Source organism: Petaurus breviceps, unplaced genomic scaffold, assembly GCF_028583685.1.
Source record: "Petaurus breviceps papuanus isolate PSGF00001 unplaced genomic scaffold, PetGlider_PUasm1.0 139, whole genome shotgun sequence".
Classification (NCBI taxonomy): Eukaryota; Metazoa; Chordata; class Mammalia; order Diprotodontia; family Petauridae; genus Petaurus; species Petaurus breviceps.
Window position 1 is genome coordinate 16,991,877 of NW_027185697.1, and position 23,667 is coordinate 17,015,543.

The window sequence follows — 23,667 nt, forward strand, 5'->3', positions numbered from 1 at the left end:
GGAAAGGGAAAGGGGAAGAGGAAGGGGAAGGGAAAGGGAAAGAGGAAGGGAAAAGGAAAGGGAAAGGGGAAGAGGAAGGGGAAGGGAAAGGGAAAGAGGAAGGGAAAAGGAAAGGGAAAGGGGAAGAGGAAGGGGAAGGGAAAGGGAAAGAGGAAAGGAAAAGGAAAGGGAAAGGGGAAGAAGAAGGAGAAAGGGAAGGAGAAAGGGAAGGAAAAAGGGAAGGGGAAGGAAAAGATTTATTAAGCATTTACTATGTATCAAACACTGTACTAAGGGCTAGTGAGAAAGGAAACCAACATTTATTAAGTGCCTGCTACATTCCAGGCACTTTACTAAGCACTTTATTATTATCCCATTTTATTGTTGAGGAAACTATGGCAGGCAGAGGGGTATGGTGACCTGGGAACAGAGTTTTGTTCTGTTCGGTCCCAGGCTGTTCTGGATTGTCCCAAGGACTACAAGTGGAACCACAGGGGCCATGGATTGTCATTCCTTTCCAGTAGTCATGACAGTACTGATTAATTACGGTACCCAGAACCAGAGGTAGAAAGAAGAGTGTTGAGCAGGCACCTAGTTGAAGGTATTCCTTCCCAAGGCAGCCTGGTTCACGTTCAGAAAACTCTCATTCTTAGATTTATCTTTCTAATAAACCTAAATCTGCCTCTTTGAAGCTCTTCTCCATGCCTCCTACTTCTACCCTCTGGGACCATATTGAACAGTGTGATCCCTCTTTCACCAAGTAACCCTTCTAATACTTGAAGACCACCACCATTTCACTGCCAAGTTTTCTCTTCTCCAGGCTCAATATCCCCAGTTTTGTTGTTTGTTTAAAAGACACATATGGCATGGTCTCCAGGTTGTATTCAGTATTACCTGAAGGGTTTATTTGGGAAGAAGGAAACGAGGAGATAAATTTACTTCCAACTGATGGTGGTCATGGGAAAAAGAATAAATTAGAAACTGCTCAGAAATAAGAGTAATCCTCCATCTAACCAGAGACTTACTAGCCATGTGATTCTGGGCAAGACACTAAGCATTCCTTCCTTCCTTCATTCCTTCCTTCCTCCTTCCCTCCCTTCCTTCTTTCCTCCATTCCCCCCTCCCTTCCTTCCTTTCTTCTTTCCTTCTTACCCTAAGCTAGACCTCGAAGTGGGGATAAGATTCAAATAGACATGGAAGAGGGGAGAGGTATTCTAAAGGGTAGATGTAAAAGTTATGAGAGTCACAGGAAAAGTACAGAAGTTCTAATGGGCAGAAAATAGGAGTAGCTTACTAGAACAGGGAAAGCCTAGGATATAAGACAGATGGTGAGTGTCCAGTTGAGTGACTCCTTGACTATCAGATTGGAAGTTTGGATGGGTCTTTGTCATCTCATGACTCTATCTAGCCCATGGTCAGTCCCATGGAATGACAGTGATTTCCATGGAATAAGGAAACTACTAAAGAATGTAACCATGCGATGTCATCCATCCCCAAGAGGAAATTATGTAAATTTGTGAGTTCAGTCCTAGAAAAAGAGCCCCAAAAGGCTCAAAATGATAGAAGCCTCTCCCTCCTCTCAGTAGAAAGGTATGGGATCACATGTATTATATACATTCATGCATATGTGTGTTACATACATACATACATAGATTATTACATACATATAAGGGTGTAATATGTTATATACATTCTTGGACATAATCACAGGGCTGATTATTTTTTAAGTGGGGATTTTGTTGTTGTTACAAAGGAGGGTTCAATGGCAGTGGAGATTGCTTATGCCAAGTTATTACAAATGAAGTGAATGCATCCAAAGATGTCTAAGGCAAGGACTATATTAACAATATTCTAGTCATTTTAGCTTATATTTCCTTTCCTAATAATAATAATCATCATGGCCAGCATGTATATAGCTCTGAGGTTTGCAGAGCACGAATAATATGTAAATATGTTATTTCATTCAGTCCTCAAAATAACCCTGGGAGATGGGTGCTATTATTAGCCCCATTTGCAGAAGAGTAAACTGAGGAAGGCAAGGGTGAAGTGATTTTCCCAAGGTCACACAGCTAGTATCTGAGATGAGATTTGAACTCAGGTCTTTCTGCCTAAATTCAGCACTCCTACTCACCCAGCCACTTAACTGCCTCCCTGTGAAATAGGAAATGTGATTATTACACACATTTTAAGAGGCAGTATGGAGTAATGGATAGAGATGACCTTGGAGCCCAGAACTGAGTTCAAGTTCCTCCAACACATCCTGACTATGTGACTCTAAGGAAGTGTCTTTAGTTCTCTAGACTAAAGACTCTGAGTTACAAAAATGACCTGAACTGCAAAGGTATTCCCAATTGACTCACCCAGGACATCCCTAGCCTAAGGAAATCATTGGTCCAGCCCCTGTCTCTGTCTTACCTCCATAATACTGATGAGGACACTGAGTCAGAGGGGCTAAAGGACAAACAGCTGGACAAGGCAAAGCCTGGATTTGAACAGATCTTTTGATTCTTTAGAATAGACCATAAATGTGTCTTTGAGGTGATCACAGTGCATGAGGCCCAATTTCCAAGGGGGGGGGGAGGGGAAGAGCTAAGCATCAGAAAAGAAAACAATTTGCCCTAAGAGACCCAGGAAAAGATCAAATCCAACGAGTTTTACTTCTCACTGCCCAGCTGATGCCCCCTTCCAGGACAGGGACCCTAAATTCAGACCAGGGAATTAAAATGGACTTCCTTCTCCCTGCTCTTCACTGGGGGTGCTGGCTGAAGTCTGAGGAGAAGGGAAGACTGAGAAGAGAATCAAAAATGAGAGCATCAGATTATATGGATGATGTCCAGGCTGAGCATATCCACTGGGAAGATTATTTCTTGTTAAAAAGCACAAGGATTTCCTCCCAGGACAGCTGGGAGGATCCAGCCAGTCATTCTCCCAGAGGGTAAGGAATTGATATTTCCCTCGAAAAAGGTCAAGCAGATGAGCAGCTCATAGGAAATTCCCCAGGAAGTTCCATAGAGCAATAGCCCCTCAACACTAGAGATGAGTAAACTGAGGGCAGAAGTCAATAATTTCGGTCTTTCTGCAAAGATACTACGAAGAAGAGTCACACTGGACAGCAGCATAGCTGAGTCCTCCCAGCACTGCAGTGGAGGGCCCTTAGAGATCACCTGGACCAGTCCCCTCACTCCATTAAACAACTATCTGAGGCCCTCAAAGGTACAACAGTATACTCCTGAGACCACCCATCGAGACAGGGGCAGCAGTGGCCCCAGTACCAGGAGTTGTCTCCCTTCTTCAAGGCCATTTCCATTACATGGCATCACCTCTCTTAAACCGTTACGAACTGCCAAACAGTCAAGACAGACATGAGGCTGACTGAAAACCTCAATGTCATATTGCAGAGATGGTGGAAGTAACAGAAAGAGCTTTGGGCTCAGGTCAGGAGGAGTGGGTTTGAATCTCAGTGTGCCTGAGGCCAATGAATAAACCTCAGTTTCTTCCCTTGTGCTTTCTCTATAACTTAGATGTTTGAGGAGCTGTGTAGGTGACTTGACCAGGGTAACACAGTCAGACCGTGTCAAAATCGGGAATCAAACCTGGATTTTCCTGATTGGAGACTAGTTCTTTCTCTCACCTACAATTCTGCCTATCATTATCATTGTTAATGTTGACATTATTAATATTGTAATTATTATTAATTTAGAAATTTTTTTGCTATACTTGTCATTTTACCCATTTAGGAAACATCTCCACCAGTATAAAATCAGCCCCTAACAGCCCCTGCCCTCAGGGAGTTAACATTCTCTTGGGAAGAATCAAGCTCCATGGACACAGAGAAGTAAATATGAAAGACAGACAAAGAAAAGACAAAGTTGTTAGGGCCAGGAAGTGGGGGGGAGGGGTAGAGAGGAAACTACATAAAAATTTGCAAAGATGAGGGGGAGACAGAGTGGAGGGAAACAAGCCTTGAGGTCAGAGCCAGAAGAAGAGTGTTGAAACCCAATCTCAGCTTTTTATTCCCTGGGTAATTTTGGACAAATTACTTTTTCTTTCTGGGCCTCAGCTACCTCATCTGCAAAATGGGGCCAATCATACTTACTCTCCCTACCTGGTTAGGGGCTAGGATTTTGTAAACAGCTACGTAAACGGGAGTTATTATTGGAGGGAGAAGTGAGGATAAATCAGGAGCCTGCACCATGGATCACAGATGGCTCAGTAAATCTAAAGATACTTCTTTGGCAAATGAACAAAATGAAGGCAGATAGCAAGTTGTGAAATAATAATAACTCGTGTGTGTGCATGTGTGTATGTGTGTGTGGTTTGTTTGTGTGTATGTGTGTGTGTGTGTGTGTGTGTGTGTGTGTGTGTGGTTTGTAGATCAGAGATCTAGGGCTGGGAGGGACTTCACAAGTTGTCTAGTTCAAACCCTAATTTGACAGATGAGGACTTTGAGTCTCAGAGAGGTTAAATCACTTGCTCAAGGTCACACGGCTAATAGTTCTATTTCGAACCCACATCCTCTGACTCCAAATCTGGCTCTCTCCATTACAACATTCTTTGTACATTCTTCTCAATATTCCTTTGGGGGAATAGTTCAAGGGTTATTATCCCATTTACAGGTGAGGAAACTGACTTAGAGAAAGCAGTAACTTGCCATTGGGCGTTGGGACCAGGACATGAATCCAAGACTCCCAAATCTTGAGAGGTCCAGGCTTTTCTTCCCTACTGCCCCATTTCCCAACAGAGCATGTTTTTGCCCAACAGAATAAAGATTAGGTATTAAATAATGCCTAAAGTCTAACTGCTGGAGGGTGGTTTGATGGTTAATTGAATTTGAAGGTTGGAACCAGGAAGCCCCAGGTTCAAATCCTTCCTGACACTTCTTAGCTGTGCACCCCTAGGTAAGGTCACTTGTCCTCTCTGTGCCTCAGGAAACTCTCTAGGACTCATCTGCTAAGTCATAGATGGATTGTCATCAATACTAACAAAAAGAATTTCCAGACCATTCGAAATCCTATAGATTTGGTACTGACTGGGATGAGTCCAAGTGGGATCAGAGATTTAAGCAAGGAGGGACCCAAGAGGTCATCTAACACCAACCCCCTCACTACGCAAATGAGAATACTGACTAACCCAAAGTCACCCAGGCAGTAAATGGAAGAGCCTTGATCTGAAGCCAGGCCCTGCCCCTCCAAAGCTGGCTTTCTTTCCAAGACAACAGAATCTCCAAAAACAATGCTGTGGCTTGGGGATTTGCCCAACATCCCAGGGTCAACCAAGTCAAGACTTGAACTCAGGTCTTCCATCTCCAAATCTAGCTCTGCATTAGAATTGTCTCGTCAGCGAGGGACTCGGCATGACAGGTGGGCCAAGGCTCTCCTCCCACAGCCTCCTCACTCACTCCCCCACCCCACCAATATCTCCAGCCTCCAATGCGAAGTGTTAAATCTGAGAGAGGAACTGCACAGAGAGATCAGGGAAAAGAGGAATGAAACATATGTTTCGTTGGAGCTGGGGAGCTGATGAGGCAGAGAGCTGCAGAAAGGGGGGGTGCCAGATGGCAAGAGAAGGTACAGGGGAGAACACCCTGGTTCCAGCAACGGCAGGGAGAGCAGATGCAGGAGTTGAGGAGGGGGAAGATGGGGAGAGGGGTCCATCAGGCTGGAGGGTGAAGGACCAGCCCTCAGGGAAAGGCTTGGAAGAGGCTTCCTGAGAGCCCTGTACCAGCCTGTGCCTGGATACTTCTATGGGAACAGATCTTTCAGGTTTGAGTCTTGGCTAACATTCTAAATTTAGAGTCAGAAGGACATCTAGGCTAATCCCTTCCTATTAAAGGGGGAGAAACTGAGTCTCAGAGAAATGATGGGACTTCTTAGGGCCATCAGGATGGAAATTCCACATCATCTAACCTCCCTTGGCCTCAGTGTTCTCAGTGTTTCTCTATGTTACCATGTAAATAAGGAGAACAAGCTCGTAGTCACGATAGACAGTCCTTCTGTGTTTGCAGGGAACTTTTACAGGTTATCTCGTTCAATCCACACAACATCCCTATGAGGATTATTGTATGAGCTAGTATTACCCCCATTTTACAGATGAGGAAACTGAGGCAGACAGAAGTTAAGTGACTTGCCCAAGATCCCAAAGCTATTGTCTGAGGCAGGATTTTAACTCAGGTCTTCTTGACTCCAAGGCTCACCCTTTATGTTCTACACCACCTAGAGTTAGAAGTCATTCAAAGCATTTCTAGTCCAACTCCATTATTTTACAGAGCAGGAAACTGAGGCCCAAAGAAACTAAAAGTCTCATCTTGGCATCAGGGAAATTGCCTGGGAATCTAGGTCCTTTGACTCCAAATCCAACCTGCATTTGAGGTCATGGGATCCTGAATTTAAAGCCAAAAAGAACTTTAGAAAGGCAACTAGGTCAGCCTCTACGCACATACAAACTGAGTCCCAGAGGAATAAAATGACTGATGCAAGGTCATATGGCTAAAAGATATCCAAAACAGAATTCAAACACAGGTCTTCTGATCGAAGAGAAGTAAACGCCAGCCTCTTCCATTTGAGTATTGCTCCCCCCACAACATGTGGGGATTGCCTCCACTAAAATAGAATTATAATTTAAAATTTCAAATGCAAAGAAGGAGTTCTTGGAAGTTTATAAAGTTATTAGGATCCTAAGGAACCGTAGTGCCATGAGTCAATAATAAGTGTGTAACAAAGAGTTTTCTGAAAAAAAAAAATCCACACATATACACATACCCCTACGACACACTTTCAAGTCTAATCTTCATCGTTAACCTTTTCCCCATCACTTTCACTATCCATCACTAGATAATCAACACAATAATATATCAAAGTCAGTTTCTGAACAGAAAATGAGTCCCTGGATCTGGCCCCTTGCATTTTACAAACGAAGTTTCTAAAATCCAGGAAGGTTAAATGACCTAACCAAGGTCACACAGGTAGTAAGTAGAAAGCAGGGCTGTCAACCTAGGTCCCCCGACTCCCAACACCACACTTAGGCTACTCTGCTAGTCTGTTCTTGAATCTACTCTACTCCTTAGGAGAAGCTTCCAGTCAGGGAACAGGCAGGGCAGAAAAAAGCAATCTATCATAACCAGGGCAGCCTTCTTGCTTCTATGGGAAACCACAAATGTAAATCAGCCCGAGCCTTTTTATTTACACACACACACACACACACACACACACACACACACACACACCAGTCTTCTAATCAGAGAAGGGTCCAGGATGAGGACTGCCCTGACATGATTCTGCTCATCCAGGAACTTTGGACTTTATTCAAAGCATTAATAAACTGAGGCTTGTTGCTTTTTGTAGGCTTTTTGCCTCTGTGTCACTCTCCTTTAGAAGCAAGATGCTGCTCTGATTCAGCAACAAGGGTTCATGGGACCCCATAGGTTCACCCAGGCACCAGAGACAGGACTCAAACCCAGATTAACTGGTTCCAAATGCATTGACCTTATAACCACAATTTTTATCAGACTGTGGATTCACCCAGCTTCCTGTCTAAATAAGAGTGGCACTCCAGGATCATACAACTAAAACAGGAAAGGACCATAGAGGTTATGTGGTGATGATGATGATGGTGGTGGTGGTGATGATGGTGGTGATGATGATGATGGTGATGATGGTGGTGATGATGATGATGGTGGTGGTGATGGTGGTGATGGCGATTTAAAGTACTTTAAGGTTTGCAAGCACATTATCTCATTTCATACGCCTCTAGGACAGACTCCTCATGATACAGATGAGGAAACAGATTCACAGAGACTCTCAGTGACTTTCCCAAAGCCACACCAGTAGTGTCAAAGGTGAGACTGGAATCCAGGTTCTCTGACTCCAGAGTCAATCTTTGATTCTCTACAGAATTCTATTCTCTTTTCATCCATCTAATACCTATTGAAAAGACAACTGAAACCTTACCATATAACCATATTATATATGTGTGTATCATATTATATATATATATATGTTATACTAACATATAAATGTGTGTGTATAATGTGTGTGTATCCCAGCTGCAATCATAGCTCTGAAAATCTATGTGATGTGAAGAGATGTTTCAGGATCCTTTTCCTTAATGGGAAAAGGGTCAGAGAGCTGGGATAATATCAGAAAAGAAATCCTGGGATGAGCCAATGCACTGAGACCATCCCATAAAATCACAGCTGATAATCACCCTGCCCTGATTGGAAATGGTAAAGAGCTCCTAGTGGAATAGAGTGAACGAAAATCTGTAAACAACAGCAAAGAGGCAAGTAGTCCTCTGGGTCCTCAGTGGAGGTTCTAACATTATTTGTGTCATCTTAATGCTGGTGGGGATGTAGATCACCCTCCCAGCAGTGGCCAGGACTCCTCCTAGAGCACGGGCCTTATTTAAGGCCTTTCATCAAAGCCTAGATGCCACTTGCCAAAGATATTATCAAGGGAACCATTCTTCAGATCTGAGTTGCCCTAGATGTCCCCTGTTCTTCCTTCTGACTTGGACCTTCTGTGATTCTGTGATACATTTAGAGCTAGTGGAAATCGTAAAAGTATTGATACCAAGCTGGTAAGGACCTCAGAAATCATCTCATCCAACCCCTCATTTTACCCAGGAGAAAAGTGGAAACTGTTGTTCCATCGTCAACAACTGGAGAAGAAGGAACAGAGTGGGCATTCAAACTCTGGCCTCCCAACTCAGCAGAGGCCAGGGCTCTTTCTGCAACACCACTCCACCCCTCTAGCCACACAATTCATCCTGATGGTCTCTAGATGATATTGAAGAAAGGCTTAGAAATCACTCTCTGTTCTCTTCTATAGACAAAGGCACACAAACCCACAAACACACGTGAACAAACCAGGCACACCCCCAAAGACAAAGAGGATGGAGGAAGCCAGGCTGTTTCTTCGAGGGAACAATATTTTCAAAACAAAAACCCTCTGATAAACAGGCGAAACACACGCATCTGTTTACAATAAAATGTGTTCTCTTAAAACGTGAAACTCGCCAGTTTACAATACACTTTGGTATGTAGGTTTCCATGGGCAGACGTGCTGCATTTCGGAAGTAACACGTATTTTAAGTGACGAGGAGTCATCACAGGGCTGTTTAACTGCCTATGAGATAGTAAAAATAAATGCCACGGTCCCATAAACCGCCATGATAGGTTACCAAGAAACAACTTCCACCTTCTCGTAAGGAACTCAGGCTCTCCAGTTCAATCATGCATGTACCCAATGGGGCTATCACTGCCCCTCTCAGAAATGTAAAGTTCGATAATTTCCTGCCTCTTACGTGTCCATCGGTGTGAGAAAAAAACATAGACTCAGTGATATTTCTAGGGTGTATATTACAGATTTTGTCAAAAAGTAAAAACTGAACCTAATACCAAGCATGTATCTGGGATGCATGGTTTTGGTTACCTTTTTATGGGTTGGAGAGCAGTTTTTGAAACTGGTTTACAGAGTGTTTATTAGTAGAGAAATGAGTATGAAGTTGGAGTGTCTTTTGGAAAGACAAGCTGGTGAAAGGGACCAGATAAATAGCTCAGAGGGAGACTAAGATTTCCAGTTCTCACAAAGGAGTAATGGCCAGAGCAACACCTAGGCTGCCCCTATATGTGTTTACAGAGCTAGAAAAGACCTTATAGGTCATCTAGCCCAACCTCTCTTCATTTAACTGAGGCACAAAGCTGTAAAGTAACCTACTCAATAACCGCCAGTCTGGATATGGTATCTGAACCTCTACCTCTGTTTTGAAATTCAGTGTCCTCATTATACCAGTGAATGCAATCCAATTTTTAGGGAACTGTCCTCTGTCTTTCATCCTCAGAAGAAGGGAGAAGGTAGACAGATATTTCATTCCAGGTCTCATTAACATTTGCTTTCTGTTTGAGATAAGGAAAACTCTAAGAAAGGCAGGAAAGTGAGGTAAGAAAAGCAGCAGTTTAGAGGTGAAGAGGTCTGGAGTCCAGTACTGGTTCATCTACTAGAAAATCTTCTGACCTTGACTAAGTTGTTAAGTCTCTTCTAAATTCAGTCTCTTCCTCTTTAAAGGGAGGGGACTCTATCAACATATCAGAAATAAAGAAAGACAGAACCTGTCAATGGTGGAGGGACTGTGGAAAAGCAGAAACACAATACTTCGTTGTTGGAGCTATACACTCATCCGACCAGTTCATGGAATAATTTAAAACTCTTTGAGAACAATTGATCGACTAGCCATGCCATTTAACCCCAGGACTGTACCATCAGGCATAGTCCTCAAAGAAGTCAAAGCCAGAAAGGAGAGTTCCATGGACACAAAAACATTTGCAGCAACATTTGGGAGACAGCTAAAAAAAACATTGGAAACAAAGTTTGAATTAGGGCTGCTATCTATGCTGCTTAAATTGAAATTTAATTCAATTGAAATTATGCTACATAAAGTGAAGTGAGAAGAATCAGAACAATTTATATACTAACAGCAATATTATAAAGAAAGAGTTAGCTATTCTGATCAACACAATAACCAACCATAATTCCAAAGGATTCACAATAAAGCATACTATCTTCCTCCAGATAGAGAACTGATGAACTCAGAAAGTAGATTGAAGCATATTTTCTTCTATTTGCTTTCTTTTTTTTTTTCTTGGAATATGGCTAGTGAAGAAATTTGAGTTGCATGTCTATACATATTTGTAATGGGTTTTCTTTTTCTTGCCTTCTCAATGGGTGGGGAGGGTAAGAAATCAGGAGAAAATTTGGAACTGAAAACAAAAGAAAGTTGAATTTAAAAAACAAATTATGCTACATGAATGTAATGGAACAGGATCACTCCCTAAGAAGTGATGAATATGATGAATGCAGAAAAGCATGGGAAGATTTCTATGAACTGATGCCAAGTAAAGTAAATAGAACTAGGAAAACAATATACACAACTACTATAATAGTATAAGTAGAAAAAACAGCCACAGAAAAGCATTGGAAACATCCATGAAATCATAATAAACAAGTTTGGTCCCTAGGAAGAGATACCAGAAGGCACCCCCCTAACTTGTTGCAAAACTGGGGGACTGTGGGTATGGAACATTATATGTAATGTCAGGTTTTGGGGATCTGCTGGTCAGGTGTTTTTTTTCTGAACTGTTCATTTTCTCTCTACATTCCTTATTATAAGTGATGAGAGACAGAATGGTCTAGTGAATAGAGAACTAGCTTCAAAGCCAGGAAGACCTAGTTTCAAGCTCGACATCTGACACATGCCTAGTCACACCATTACATTTCCAAGAACTCTGGGTTACTTTCTAAAGACTATAAATTTCAGATAATATGTTATTCTGCATTGGTTAAGGGATCTTCCTCATCTGAGTATGCCAATGAAATCACAGGTCCATCCCTACCCCAGTCTCTATCCAATAAGGAATAGCTCTCCACAAGGGGAAGGTGGAGAGGAGGGCGTAGGAGAAATGTGGGTGACATAAAAACAAGAGTGATAAAAGCATTTTTAAGGAAAAACAATGAACATAAGGAATTCAAGAAGCATAATGTGGACAGGCTTGACAAACCAATGCAGAGTAAAGTTATCAGAATGTGGAGAACAATAAACATAATGGCCATGAGGACGTGCATAAAAACAATCCCGATTAATTGTAAGCACCAATCTCAGAGCAGAATGGATGATGAAACCCATCTTTCTCCCCTAGGCAGAGAGACACTGAAACCTCTGAAACCTAGTCAGGAATGTTGTCTAAACTGTCAGATTTGATCTCTGCATTGGCTGTTTGGTTTCATGGAAGTTTTTCTTTGTTACAAGCAAGGTTTGATGGAGGGAGGGGGGAGACAGATGTATCGGAAAATTATTCCACTGTAAAAAAAAAAAAGAATCTACGAAAAATGTCAAATAAAATGAGGGAAGAAAAGGAACCTTCGCTTTCTGATAGAAATGGAATGCTTTTAAAGGGGAATTAAAACAATTTTTTAGACATGGCCAATACAAGAATTTGTGCTGCTTAGTTCTACATGTAAGTAATAGGGGTTTTGTCAGGGTTGGGGTTTCTTCTGTTTTTTGGTTTGGGTTTTTTTTTTCTTTCTCATTAGTGGGATAGAGGGAGTGGGAGGGAGAAAAGGTGTCTTTGTTTGAAAAAAAATTAATAAAATGAGAGATTTGGGTAAAATGGCTTTTGAGATCTTCACATCTCTACAAATCTATGATTTTGTTCCTATAATCTAAGAAACTTCAATGAGATTGCATACAGCCTCCTGAAACTAGGTTGTATTAAGTGGTGTAGGGAGAAGACTATCTGATTTAGAATCAAGGGGCATGGATTTTAATACCAATGTGACCTTGGGCTCATCTGTAAAATGACAAGATAACCTCAGAGGTCCTTCAAAGACAAAATCTCCTAATCTTCAAACTGACATTTGTATTGCCTTACCCTCTTTTCCCAAGAGTTTTTTTGGTCTATGATGAACCAGGAAGTTCCTGAGATCTCCAAATCACAGACTCAGGGTTAAAGGACCTCAGAGGTCATCTCTCAGCCCATGCAGTAGTCCCCTTTCCAATTTGCCTGGCTGGTGGCCTTTCAATGTCTACCAGATCCCAACTCAGAATGGGAAATGTTAGAGCTCTTGGCCTTCCACTTGGAGATAGGATCTAGACAGTGGGGAAAAGGAGGCAGTAATCTATAGCCTTGAGGTCATTAGTGGCCTTCTGGGTCCTTGGGTGTGGCCTTTTGACTGAGGCCAAGTTTTATAGTACAAATCCTTTTATTAAGGGGATTTGTTCTGTGGAGTTTGGATTTAGTCAGAGGACCAAACTCAAGGACCTAGAAGACCACATGTGGGCTTCAGGCTAAAGGTTCCCCACCCCTGATGTAGACATTGTCTAGAGCTGACAAGCATGCTTCTCCCATCAGGATTCAAGGAGGGTAACTGAGGAAGAGTACCCCAAGTGACCTGCTTAAGGTCACTGAACCAAGGTATGCTCAAGAACCTTGTCTCCAGCTTCCTCTTCCTGTGCTGTAGTGTCCACAGTGAAACTGGGAAGAGAGCCAGGGTTATGATTTTAGACCCAGAATTCAGCAGACTACTGGTGTTCTCCATTTAATCTTAACAAGGTCCATGCTAACTGGGATCTCAAGGTTCTACTGCTGGGCCAGGCTAGAACCTCAGCTGTTGATTCTTAAAGAACTGGAACAGATATCAGCAGCCATCAAGTGCCCAACCCATGGGGAAAAGGTATCCTGACTCTACCACACCAAGCCCACATCTAGCCTCAACTCATAGCCTGCCAGGGCAGGAGATTACACTTTTTTTTAACTCTTTCCCACTCTCGGATAGCTCAACTTGGTCTGAAGTTTTTCTGGATATTGAGCCTAAATTTGTCTCTTTTTGACTCCCACATGATTTTCCGAATTGTGTGCTCACTAAATGCTCCTGATTCCCCCTCCATATGACTGAGAGACCTTCAAGTGCTTCTGAATAGCAATCATGTCTCCCAAAGCCTCCTTTTCAAGGAAAACCCCTCCAAAGGTAGAAGTTCTAAAGGGCTGAGGTTAACAGCTGATAGCAGTGAAACAGCCTCAGACTTGGCAAAGCCTGAATTTTTTTCAAAGGACCCATTTTGTGAAAATGAGGCAAGGTAACAAATACACCAGCCAACCTTCTCTAGACTGAATGTCTCATTCATTACTGTGGTAAGGCTCTAGACCTGTGATTGCACTGATATGGGGAAATCCTTGTATGGGAAGCCCCCTCCATAGATGCAAATCAGTAGCTCTTCTATAACTCACAGAATTAGTACTAGAATGTTATGTGTGACTTTTTCAAAAGTATATAGAGCTCCTGTGATTAAGAGGGATGGGGACTGGAACTGAGATTTCACTGGTTTAGGGAACTGGTTTGTTGTACAATTTTTAGTCTTAAGAGAGTTGCTTTTGTGGCAATGAGAAGCTAAGTGATTTGCCCAAGGGCATACAGCCAGTCTATTTCGGAGGTAGGACTTGAACCCAGGTCTTTCTGTTTCCCAGACTAGTTCTCTATCTGTTATACCAAGCTGCCTTTCATGTAGTGATTAAAATACAAATTCATTCCTAACTGTTACTGAATTCATATTTGCTTTTTACCAACTCAATCAGTATGCTAACAGTAACACAACTCTCATGTGAAATGTGGAGGAGTTTTTTTAAGGGGTCCTATTTCTTGCAAAGGCTGAGAATTTCTGATCTAAAGAATGAAAAAGGACTGGGAGATGGAGAACAGGAAATGGGTTTTGCTCAGGATTTTAAAGTCTCAGAAGGATGATTTTGTTTGTCTTTGCTGGTTTCTTAGCTCTATTTCCCATGTTACAAAAAAGCGAAATACAAAAGATAGCAACTCATCCTCCAAGTCTTGGCCCAAAAGAATCTTTCCCCCATTAGAGCACAGCACAGAAAGCAGCCCTCAGCTCAGCATCCCAAGAGAAAACAGAAGACCAAATTCAATGGAGAATGGAGTCTGCTCCCCTCCCCCCAAGTCTCAGAATCAGTCTGGCCTGGATCCTCTCTCAGCCCAACCACAAGCCTTTAAACTCACTGCAAAGGCAAACTAACCCCTGAAATGATATCCCTTCTAGTATGCTGCGGGATCTTGTCCCGGTAAGTTGGGAGAGATAGCAGCCATTGACTCTCGCCACATATTACCAGCCTTGAAATGAGCACAAAGGGAAGGGAAGCCAAGAGGACATTTCTAAGCACTGGTTCTTCCAAGGACCATCTAGCTGGAATGATGATCTAGCCATCCTCTGCTTTTTCAGGGCCCTGCAGGCCTCTTGGTACCTACCCAGCAATGCATCACCAGGAGATAGAGAACCTATCTGGAACTTCACAAAGACAGGGTAAAAAATGCATTGGAGAAAGATTTTTCCTACCTGTCGATGATGACCGGATCTGAAGGCGTCTCATTGCGGTTGCCACAGCTCTTCTTCTCACAGCACCGACTGCAGGTGATGGAGGGGGAGGAAACAAAAAGAGGTTCAAATCCACACCATCCAAGGGCCCCTGGCCCTCTCCAGAGCAATCCTCCAACTCACCCCAATCCTATCACAAACAGTCCCTGAGCCTCTGGGGCAGTACCAAGGGGGATGGACCATGAGGAAAGAGTCTTAGGGTCTAGCCCTGACTTTGGCATGAACTACTAAGTGACAGTGGGTAAGTCACTCCCTCCTCTTTTCTCAATGTGCCTCTTCTGCAAAAGGAGGGTACTGGACTAGAGACTTTAAAGTCCCTTCTAGCCCTGACATTCTTTGAATCTGGGACTTTATAAGGAGATTGTGAATTCCTAGAGGGTGAGGATGGTGTTATAATTCTTTATTTACCCCCCTCAGAGCCTCATACAAAACTGGGCACATAGTAGATGCTGGAAAGGAAGGGGGAGGAAGGGAGGGAAGGAGGGAGGAAAGAAGGAAGGTAAGGAGGAAGGAAGGAAGGAAAGGAGTGATGAAGGAAGGAAGGAAAGAAGGAAGGAAGGAAGGAAGGAAGGAAGGAAGGAAGGAAGGAAGGAAGGAAGGAAGGAAGGAAGGAAGGAAGGAAGGAAGGAAGGAAGGAAAGGATCAATGCTAACAGAGGGTGCCAGTGGTATGGATAACCTAAATCAATTTAGCTTTAGAATGCTTTGGGTTGACAGACAGTACTTTTCTATTTGGAGTTAGTTTAGGTAGGTTAATACAACAAACAAGCAAACAAAGAAAAGGAATTTGCAGGAAGTCAGCAAAGGCCACCGTAACTGTGGCAGAAAGAGGGTGGACACAAATATGCTGGACAGCAGGGGAAATTCATTTCCTCCTTAATTTAGCAAACATTTTTATCAAGTATCCACCCTGTACAAGAAAGACATCGTTGGTCCAGAGTCAGACTTTGCTATGGTTAGTTCACAAAGATACTATAGAGCTGAAAGTATGATTGTAAAGTATTATTCACAAATGTAGGAAGGACCTCAGAGGTCCCTTAACCCAGGGTAGACTTTTGGTTTGTTCAAGTATTAGAGATGAAGAAAGTTAGGGCCTAGAGATAGTATGAAATTCATTCTAATTCTTCCCTTCCTTGAATACTACATTGCAACCACATCAGCCTGCTTGTGTGGCATTCCATTTCCCACCTATGAGCATTTGCAAACAGTGATCTCCATTCCAGAAGCTCAGCACACCTCTCCCTCTTAGAATCCTTAGCTTCCTTCAAGGCCCAGCTCCATAGCCACCTGCTAAGTAACCTGCATGGAGTTTCCTGACCCACTTAACTATTACTACCATCTCCTTCATCCTCAAAGTATCATACATCCATTTAGATATGTACAAGTCACACCTCTTAACTTGGAGTTCTTAGAACTCAAGAAGGGCTTAATTGTTTTTCATTCATTTAATTCATCACTTCTCCCCCAAATAGAAGTATAGAGTTAGGTTTTTTTTTAGTTGTTCAGCATCCCTAATGTTTATTATGGTGATTTGTACATAGTAGGAATGCAGTACATCTTTTTTGAATTAATAAATTAGATCAGATTACATTGGACTGGACCTCAGGAGAGCAAAATGTAAAAGTTCTAGTAACACCTGGAAACTTGAGCCAAATATTCAGAGAAAACTAGACGTTGGAGATAAATTGGAGACCAAATTCTATAAGTATTTATGAGAAGCTCCTATGTGCCAGGCTCTGTGCAAAGAGCTGTGCATACAGAGACATGCCCTGCCATGCTGTCTGCCCCCTGTGTAAAGAAAATCCAGACTTCTGAATCTGTCCTGCTATTTTCAACCACACAGTGTACAGCCCACACTCACTCCAGCCCTGGTGTTTTTACCATATTGGGGAACTGTTCAGATTTGGCCAGGGATGTAATTCTGAAATGGCTAAAATAGAAAAAAAAACTGTTGTCCATACTGGACAAGGAAAAAATTAGCACCATCCATTCACCAGTGATTATGAGAGGCCAGGTAGGAAGAGGGATGGACATAAATCCAGAAAGCTTTGGGTGAAGTCCTTCCTAACCCTGGGCAAGTGCCTTAACTGCTCAAGGCCAAAACTTCCCCATTTGTAAAATAATAGGTTTGGACCCCATGGCACCTTAGTACCCTCCAACTATGCATCTTCGATGCTGATGCCAGAATTCTAAGTATGTTTGTCTTTATTTTACAAAGCAGGCTAATGAGGCCCAGAGAGAAGTGCTTGACCCCTGAGTTACCCAACTCCTTCCATGGTACATATGGCAGTGGCAGTCCCACAGTCTAATCCCCAGTTGACACCAATTTTCAGTGCAATTCTCTATCATCTGTTTACACTCCACCACCACCCCTCCCAATGCCGCAGTCCTCCAGTGACTACCTTGTAGATGTGAATCAAAAACAGACCTACTCCTCCATACCAGGATAGGTAGATTTAATGAATGAGGAACCATAATTATAAAGAGCCCCAATTGTGAAATATACCAGAGAAAGTCAAGTCAACTCAATTCAACAAACACGTACTGTCTCTTCTGCATGTGCAGAGCCCATGCAAGGACTTATGGGAAACATCATGAGAAATAAGATGCCTTGCCCTCTTGAGCTGTACAAACTGACAGATGCTATGAACTTTCGATAAATGGGCTCTTGAGAACTTTCACCAAATCAGCTTAAAATAGAAGAAAAAAAATCTTCTGAAAAGCCAAATTTAACCCCTGGGATTTTTTTTAAAGATATTTTGCCTATTGCCTTTGAAATTACATTAGGTTTTATTTTTAAATTTTCAATCCAGCCCAGGATTAACACTAATAAAAATTCTGGTCAGCTGTTGGGGTCTCTCTGTGTCTCTGCCTCTCTGTCTCTGTCTGTCTGTCTGTCTGTCTGTCTCTCTTGCTTTCTCTCTCTCTCATTTTCTTATTTCTCCCATTATCACAATATTATTTACATCCTCATAATGTCTCATCATTGCTAGAGAAGACTTAGGACTCAAACCATGCAACTGTGAGGCCCCAATTCCCTAGGAACTCAGGACTATCAACCTGGAATATCTCAGCTGACATCATCAACATGTCAACTGACCCCAGAGTGGGCATGACTGCTGAGCTGGCTGCATGGGATTTCAGAAAGAAAACACACACACACAGAGCAGTGTCAGAACAGGCCCATCTGCTTAACTTTATCAGGAACAGTTCTGAGGAGGAGAGTGAGTTTGCAAAATTTCTCAGCTGAATTCAGTTGCCTTTCCATGGGGATTTCCTCAGGAGAAGAAGGAAAACAGATAAAAATGTAAGTCTGGTGCCACAGCAGTATAATTGTGGGGAGTTAAGTTGGGGGAAGTGATAAAATCCAAATATAAAAGGGCGGGGTCTTTGTACTAAGACCCCAGCAGATTTTCAATATATAACAATTTTTTTAATTGCTATTTTTAAATAGACCACTTTAGTTTGGTCTTTATATACCCAGAACTTCTCACAGTGAACAATGAATGTTTGTTGAACTGCTACTGAATTAAAGGACAATCACAAAAGAAATTCCCAGGAATACTCAGATGACCTCATGAAAGAATAAGATTACTTCTTGGAAACTCTCTTTTCCTACTCTGTGAAATGGGGGTCCTAGTCTTTGCTTTCCCTCCCCCATCCTCATCTCCTAGGGTTGTTACCAGAGAAGGATTCATAAACCTTAAAGCACTGCCTTCATATGAATTGTTAGAATTAATTTTTCAAAAGGTGACACAATGCCTCCTCCACCAGCTGGGCTTAGTCCTGATTTGTTTTGAAAATAAAACCCAGGCCTGTTCAGCTCTGCCTCTTTGGATACTTGGATACTTCCTACATTAAGCCTTTCCTAATTCTTAACCCCCAGCTTCTAGGAGGCCCAGGGGATAGAGTGTTAAGAAGGCCTTGGTTCAAAACCTGGGCAAGTCACTTAACCTTGTTTGCCTCAGTTTCCTCATATGTAAAAATGAACTGGAGAAGGAAATGGCCAACCACCCCAGTATCTTTGCCAAGAAAATCCCAAAATGGGGTGACAAGGAATCAGACACGACTGATCAACAATTCTTCCCTTCCATCCCACCTCCCATCAGGTATTAGTGTCTCTAACTCCCAAATTACCTTATATGTATTTTATGTATGTTCCTCTATGTATATATAGCCCTCCCCCAATAGAATGTAAGTTCCTATAGGGCAAGAATAGTTTCTTCATTTTTTCATATCCCACCCCTGGAACATAATATCGGGATTTGCAAGAATGTTAACGAATGCTTGTTGGTTGATGATGGTCCTTAAAGCAGAAGCTATAGATCACAGATTTGGTGTTGGAAGAAGGAGAAAGGAAGATGCATTTTTAAAGTGCCTACTATGTTCAAGGCACTTGACAAATACCTCATTTGACATCCCTGGGAGGATAGATACTACTCTTATTCCTGATTTAAAGTTGAGGAAACTGTGACTTGTCCAAGGTCACAAGCATCTGAGGCTAGATTTTAACTCAGGTCTTTCTGACTCCAGGGCCTAGACTTTAGCTGCCCATCTGATCTCTTAGAGGTCATAGAATCACAGATCCACAACTAGAAGAGAAAACAGAGCCCATCCAGCCCAGTCCCCTCACTTTTTAGGGGAGAAAACAGAGGCCCAGAGAAGTTAAACCACCTTCCCAAGGTCATACCAGTAATAAATGGAAGAAAGAATCTGAATCCAGGCCCTCTGTCAGCAGAGGGAGTGTTCTTTTCGCCTCCAGTCAGAATCTATGATTTTAGGCACAGAGATCTGGGACCTCAGAGACCCAGATAACTTCCAATATATACAATAACCCTCCCCTTCATTGGATGTGTAGATTGAGGCTGAGGGTGACTGGGTCGAGCCCAAGATCAGGTTTGGTCAGCTCCTTGGGACTGATTTTCTGATAGAGCAAGCTCAAAAGTATGAAATGCCAGGAAAAGACTGGGAAACCAGTCTTTGGCCTGGCTAAGATGGTGTTTATGTGTTTATGCCTAGCAAAGAGAAACCAGAGGGTCGGCACTTTCCCCAGAAATGAAGTGAAAGTGGTTTTCCCATTTGGCCTGGTGCTTTTGCTCATTCCCATAGTCTTCTGTTCACCTCAGTCTCTTCAGAACTTTCACTCCCAGGCCTTCTTTCATCCTTCCCCCCCTCTAAGAAGAGTATTTGATGGGCGTATGGAAGAGAGGGGAAGAAGTTGTTATCCAGTTGGAGAGCTACCCAGGGGTCTCTCATTCTGCTGAACCTGGCACAAAGAGCTCTGAACTTGGGTGCCAGGAGACCTGGATGCCCATCCCTTACTATACCACTTTCTGGCTGAATTCCTGTGGTCAGGGGATTCAAACAGAGTTGAAAGGAAGCTCATCTAGTCTATGAGCTCTTAACCTGGGATTTGGGCATAGATTTCAGGAGGCCGGTGAATGTAGATGGAGGGAAAGTTACATTTTAATTTTACTAACCTTTGGAATACTATGGACTTTATTTTATGTATCTAAAAACACTATTCTGAAAAGGTGTCGCAGACTTCCCAGGCTGCCAAGGAGGCCATGAATGCAATGGAATAAGCATTTATATCATTTCTTCCCCATGCCAAGGACTGTGCTAAGCACTCTGCAAACATCTCATTTAATCTTCACAACCACCCTGACTGCAGTCCCAGAAAGTTATTCTGTTTAGTCACCTCACTGGTTCATGACTCCTCCCCCATCTAGTCTAAACCTAAGGAGTAGGTAGGTGGCTTGTGCCAGCCTGGAGTCAGACTCATCTTCCTGAGTTCAAATTTGGCCTCAGACTCTTACTAGCTGTGTGACCCTGGGCAAAAATGCAGTTTGCCTCAGTTTCCTCATCTGTCAAATGAACTGGAGAAGGAAATGGCAAACCACCCAAAAGGGGTCACAACAGGTCAGACATGATGACTGAACAAGAAAGCTTCAACACCTCTTTTTTAGAGATGAGCAAACTTAGACCCAGAAAGAGTCAGTCATTTATTTTATCAATTGATAAACTGCCCAAGGTCACATAGGAAGTGACAGAGTCAAAAGTTGTCATGGTCAATAAACCAATCGACAAGCATTTATTTAGTGCCTGTTGTAGGGCTGGTACTGTGGTAGGTGCTTAATATAGAAAAACAAAAAAGAATCAGCCCCTGCCCTCAGGGTGCTTACAGTCGATCAAGGGAGACAATATAACTTTCATATCCTACTTCATCTCTACTATATGTCTTTATTACATAAGTATATTAAACATTTGTATATAGCAAATATATAAAATAAATGCAAAGGTTTGGAGGAGAGGGAATTAACATCTGGTTGAGCTTATCATCAGTTAGACTCCAATTTGTGATCTCATTGACATGGCCGCATTTCTATAGTTCTTGAAGATTTGTAAGACACTTCCCTATTGTTATTATTATTGGAATTTTTTTACTAGTAGTACCACTACCACTACTCCTACTACTATTACTACTATGGGAGCAGAGACGGCCCTAGCCCTACAAACAGGGTGTCCAGTCAAACAAGCTTCTGGACAAGACCAACCAGTGCCCTTCAAAAAAAAACCTGCTTTTCAAATTCAGCCCTCAACTTTCCAAAATCTGTCTCTAATTTCAAACTCAAATAAGCTCCCAGCATGGCGGGCTTTGTTTTGTTCTCTCCTCTTCAACTCCTCCCTGTGATTGCATAACAAAAGTGTCTAAATTCACACCATCTGGCCGATAAAGACACTGGCCCCACTGGCCGGCTGGCCCATCTGATTAGGCTCCTGTCTAGCCTGAGCCTTGTGGCGAAAAGTCACAGCTGTGGGGCTTTCGAGCCCTCAATACAACTCTGTTATTAGCCAGCTGTAGGCCTCGAGACTACTTCTGTTCAAATTATAATATCTTTTAACCCTCTGAGCATTGAGGGCGAAGGGGCGGCTGGCAGCGACAGAACAGAGGAGAGTTCTCCTGGCTAATAATTGGCAAAATGAGAAGGGGGGGGGGGTACAGTTGAAAAGGGTGGGGGTAAAGTGATTCCTGGGGAAATTTTTTTCAAACTTTGCTGCTCTCCCCCTTAAAGATCAGTGCATACATATATGCCCTTTTTCCCACTAGAGGTTAGTTAGAACCCCAGTCACCAAGAAATATGGGGAGATGGGAGAGTGTGTCCAGTTATGTCAAGGACTCAATGGAAATGAAACTAATTAGGTTTTCTAACTACTAGGGAGCTGGGCCTTTGAAGGGGCCCTCCCATATAGTAGAGACCAAGGTACTGCTAAACCGAGGCTGGGAGAACTTTTATCGCCCCTGGCATCAAAGTGCTGTAATGGGAAAGGAGTCTAAGAAAGAAGCCTGCCTGGGATACAGCCTAACAACAGTAGAATGAGTTACATTTATACCACCTATAGTAGTACAAAGAGCTTTCTCACGTGGAGGTTTTGATCCTTCACTACAACCCTTCGACTTAGGGGAATGTTAGCCTTATTTCATGGTTTGCCTTTATTTAGCCTTTTACCTATTTACATTTTACATCCATCCATCTACCCAACTATCCCTACCCCCCACTAAAATGTAAGGGGCTTAACTGAACGAACTGTTTTAAAACTTTTTTTTTGGCTTTGTATGCCTAGTTCCTAGCATTGTGTTTTGTGACTATTTTTTTTTTGGGGGGGGGGGTTGGGGGCTGTTCTTTTGCAGGTGAGGAGAGAGGTACCAGACTACTAATTTCTTCGTGGGGGAGGGGGGAACTCCCCAGCACGAAATCTCCCTCCAGGACGCTGATCAGCTACAGTGTAACAAAGCTTCCTCAGGATACTGAGAGGGTAAGCGACTTGGCCAGGGTAACACAGCTAGTGTTCTTGTGATACTGGATTGGAAACCAGGGCTTACTGGTCTATTCACTACGTCCCCTCAGCCTAGCACATAGTAGGTAGTTGATAAATTCTTGCTCGGAGAGGAGGGCACTTGACCAAAGTTACAGAGAGCTAATAATATGAGAGAGAGAGAGAGAGAGAGTAAGAGGAAAAAAAAGCGGTTGAGATTGAGGGAGGGAGGGGGGGGGGAGACAATATCCGAGCTCCTCCACTGTTCTCAAAACTGCCGAGAAGTTCCAGAGCATTAAAATTTTATATTCTGTTGCTAATGCAGACTAAACTAGAGGCTTTTAAAAATTGATGCCTGCCGCCTCTTATTTAAACAGCATAAAATAAGGAGGCTTGGATTGGGCTTTAAAAAAAAAATCCAAATACCGCTGTCAGGCGGGCCTCGCAGCTGGGTGGGGTGGGTCTGGCTCATTTAAATTGCTAGGTGTAATTCGCCAGACAATGGGCAATTCCTTCCCTGGGAGGGTGTCTCCAAACAAAGACGTTTAAGGGGCGGCGGGAGGGGAGGGGGTAAAGGGAGCCCAACCCTTGTCCTTTGATTAGCCACCCTGAGCCCCTTTGCTCTGTCTCTTTAATCTAGGTATCACACAGAAAGTATATCTCGGGATTATATTTTCTTCTCGTGTTAATCACTCAGGCAGAGGCCGAGCCGGCGGCTTCGGCGGACTGCCGGGGTTCAGAAAAATGAATGCCCTGGAAGGGAGGTGGGGGCCGACTTGGCTGCCTCCGGCTATCATCCAGTCCCCGGTCCGCACTGGAAAACAGACCTGCCTCCGGTCCTCCGAGGAGGCCCGGTGGCTAAACTGAACTTTAGGTTGAGCTAGTTTGTTTTGATAACATTTGGGTAGACCCAAAAGCAAACATGTCTGATTGTTATGGT

The 23,667-nt window shown here is 42.9% G+C and overlaps 1 protein-coding gene across 1 annotated transcript in view; it reads right to left on the bottom strand.

The window, feature by feature from the left end:
* Positions 1-23,667, bottom strand: part of EBF2 (EBF transcription factor 2) — a 251,511-nt gene that overhangs the window by 219,877 nt on the left and 7,967 nt on the right. Inside the window, exon 6 of the mRNA XM_069066940.1 lies at positions 14,872-14,940. Coding sequence (XP_068923041.1) covers positions 14,872-14,940 — 69 coding nt within the window. The remainder of the gene's footprint in view (positions 1-14,871; positions 14,941-23,667) is intronic.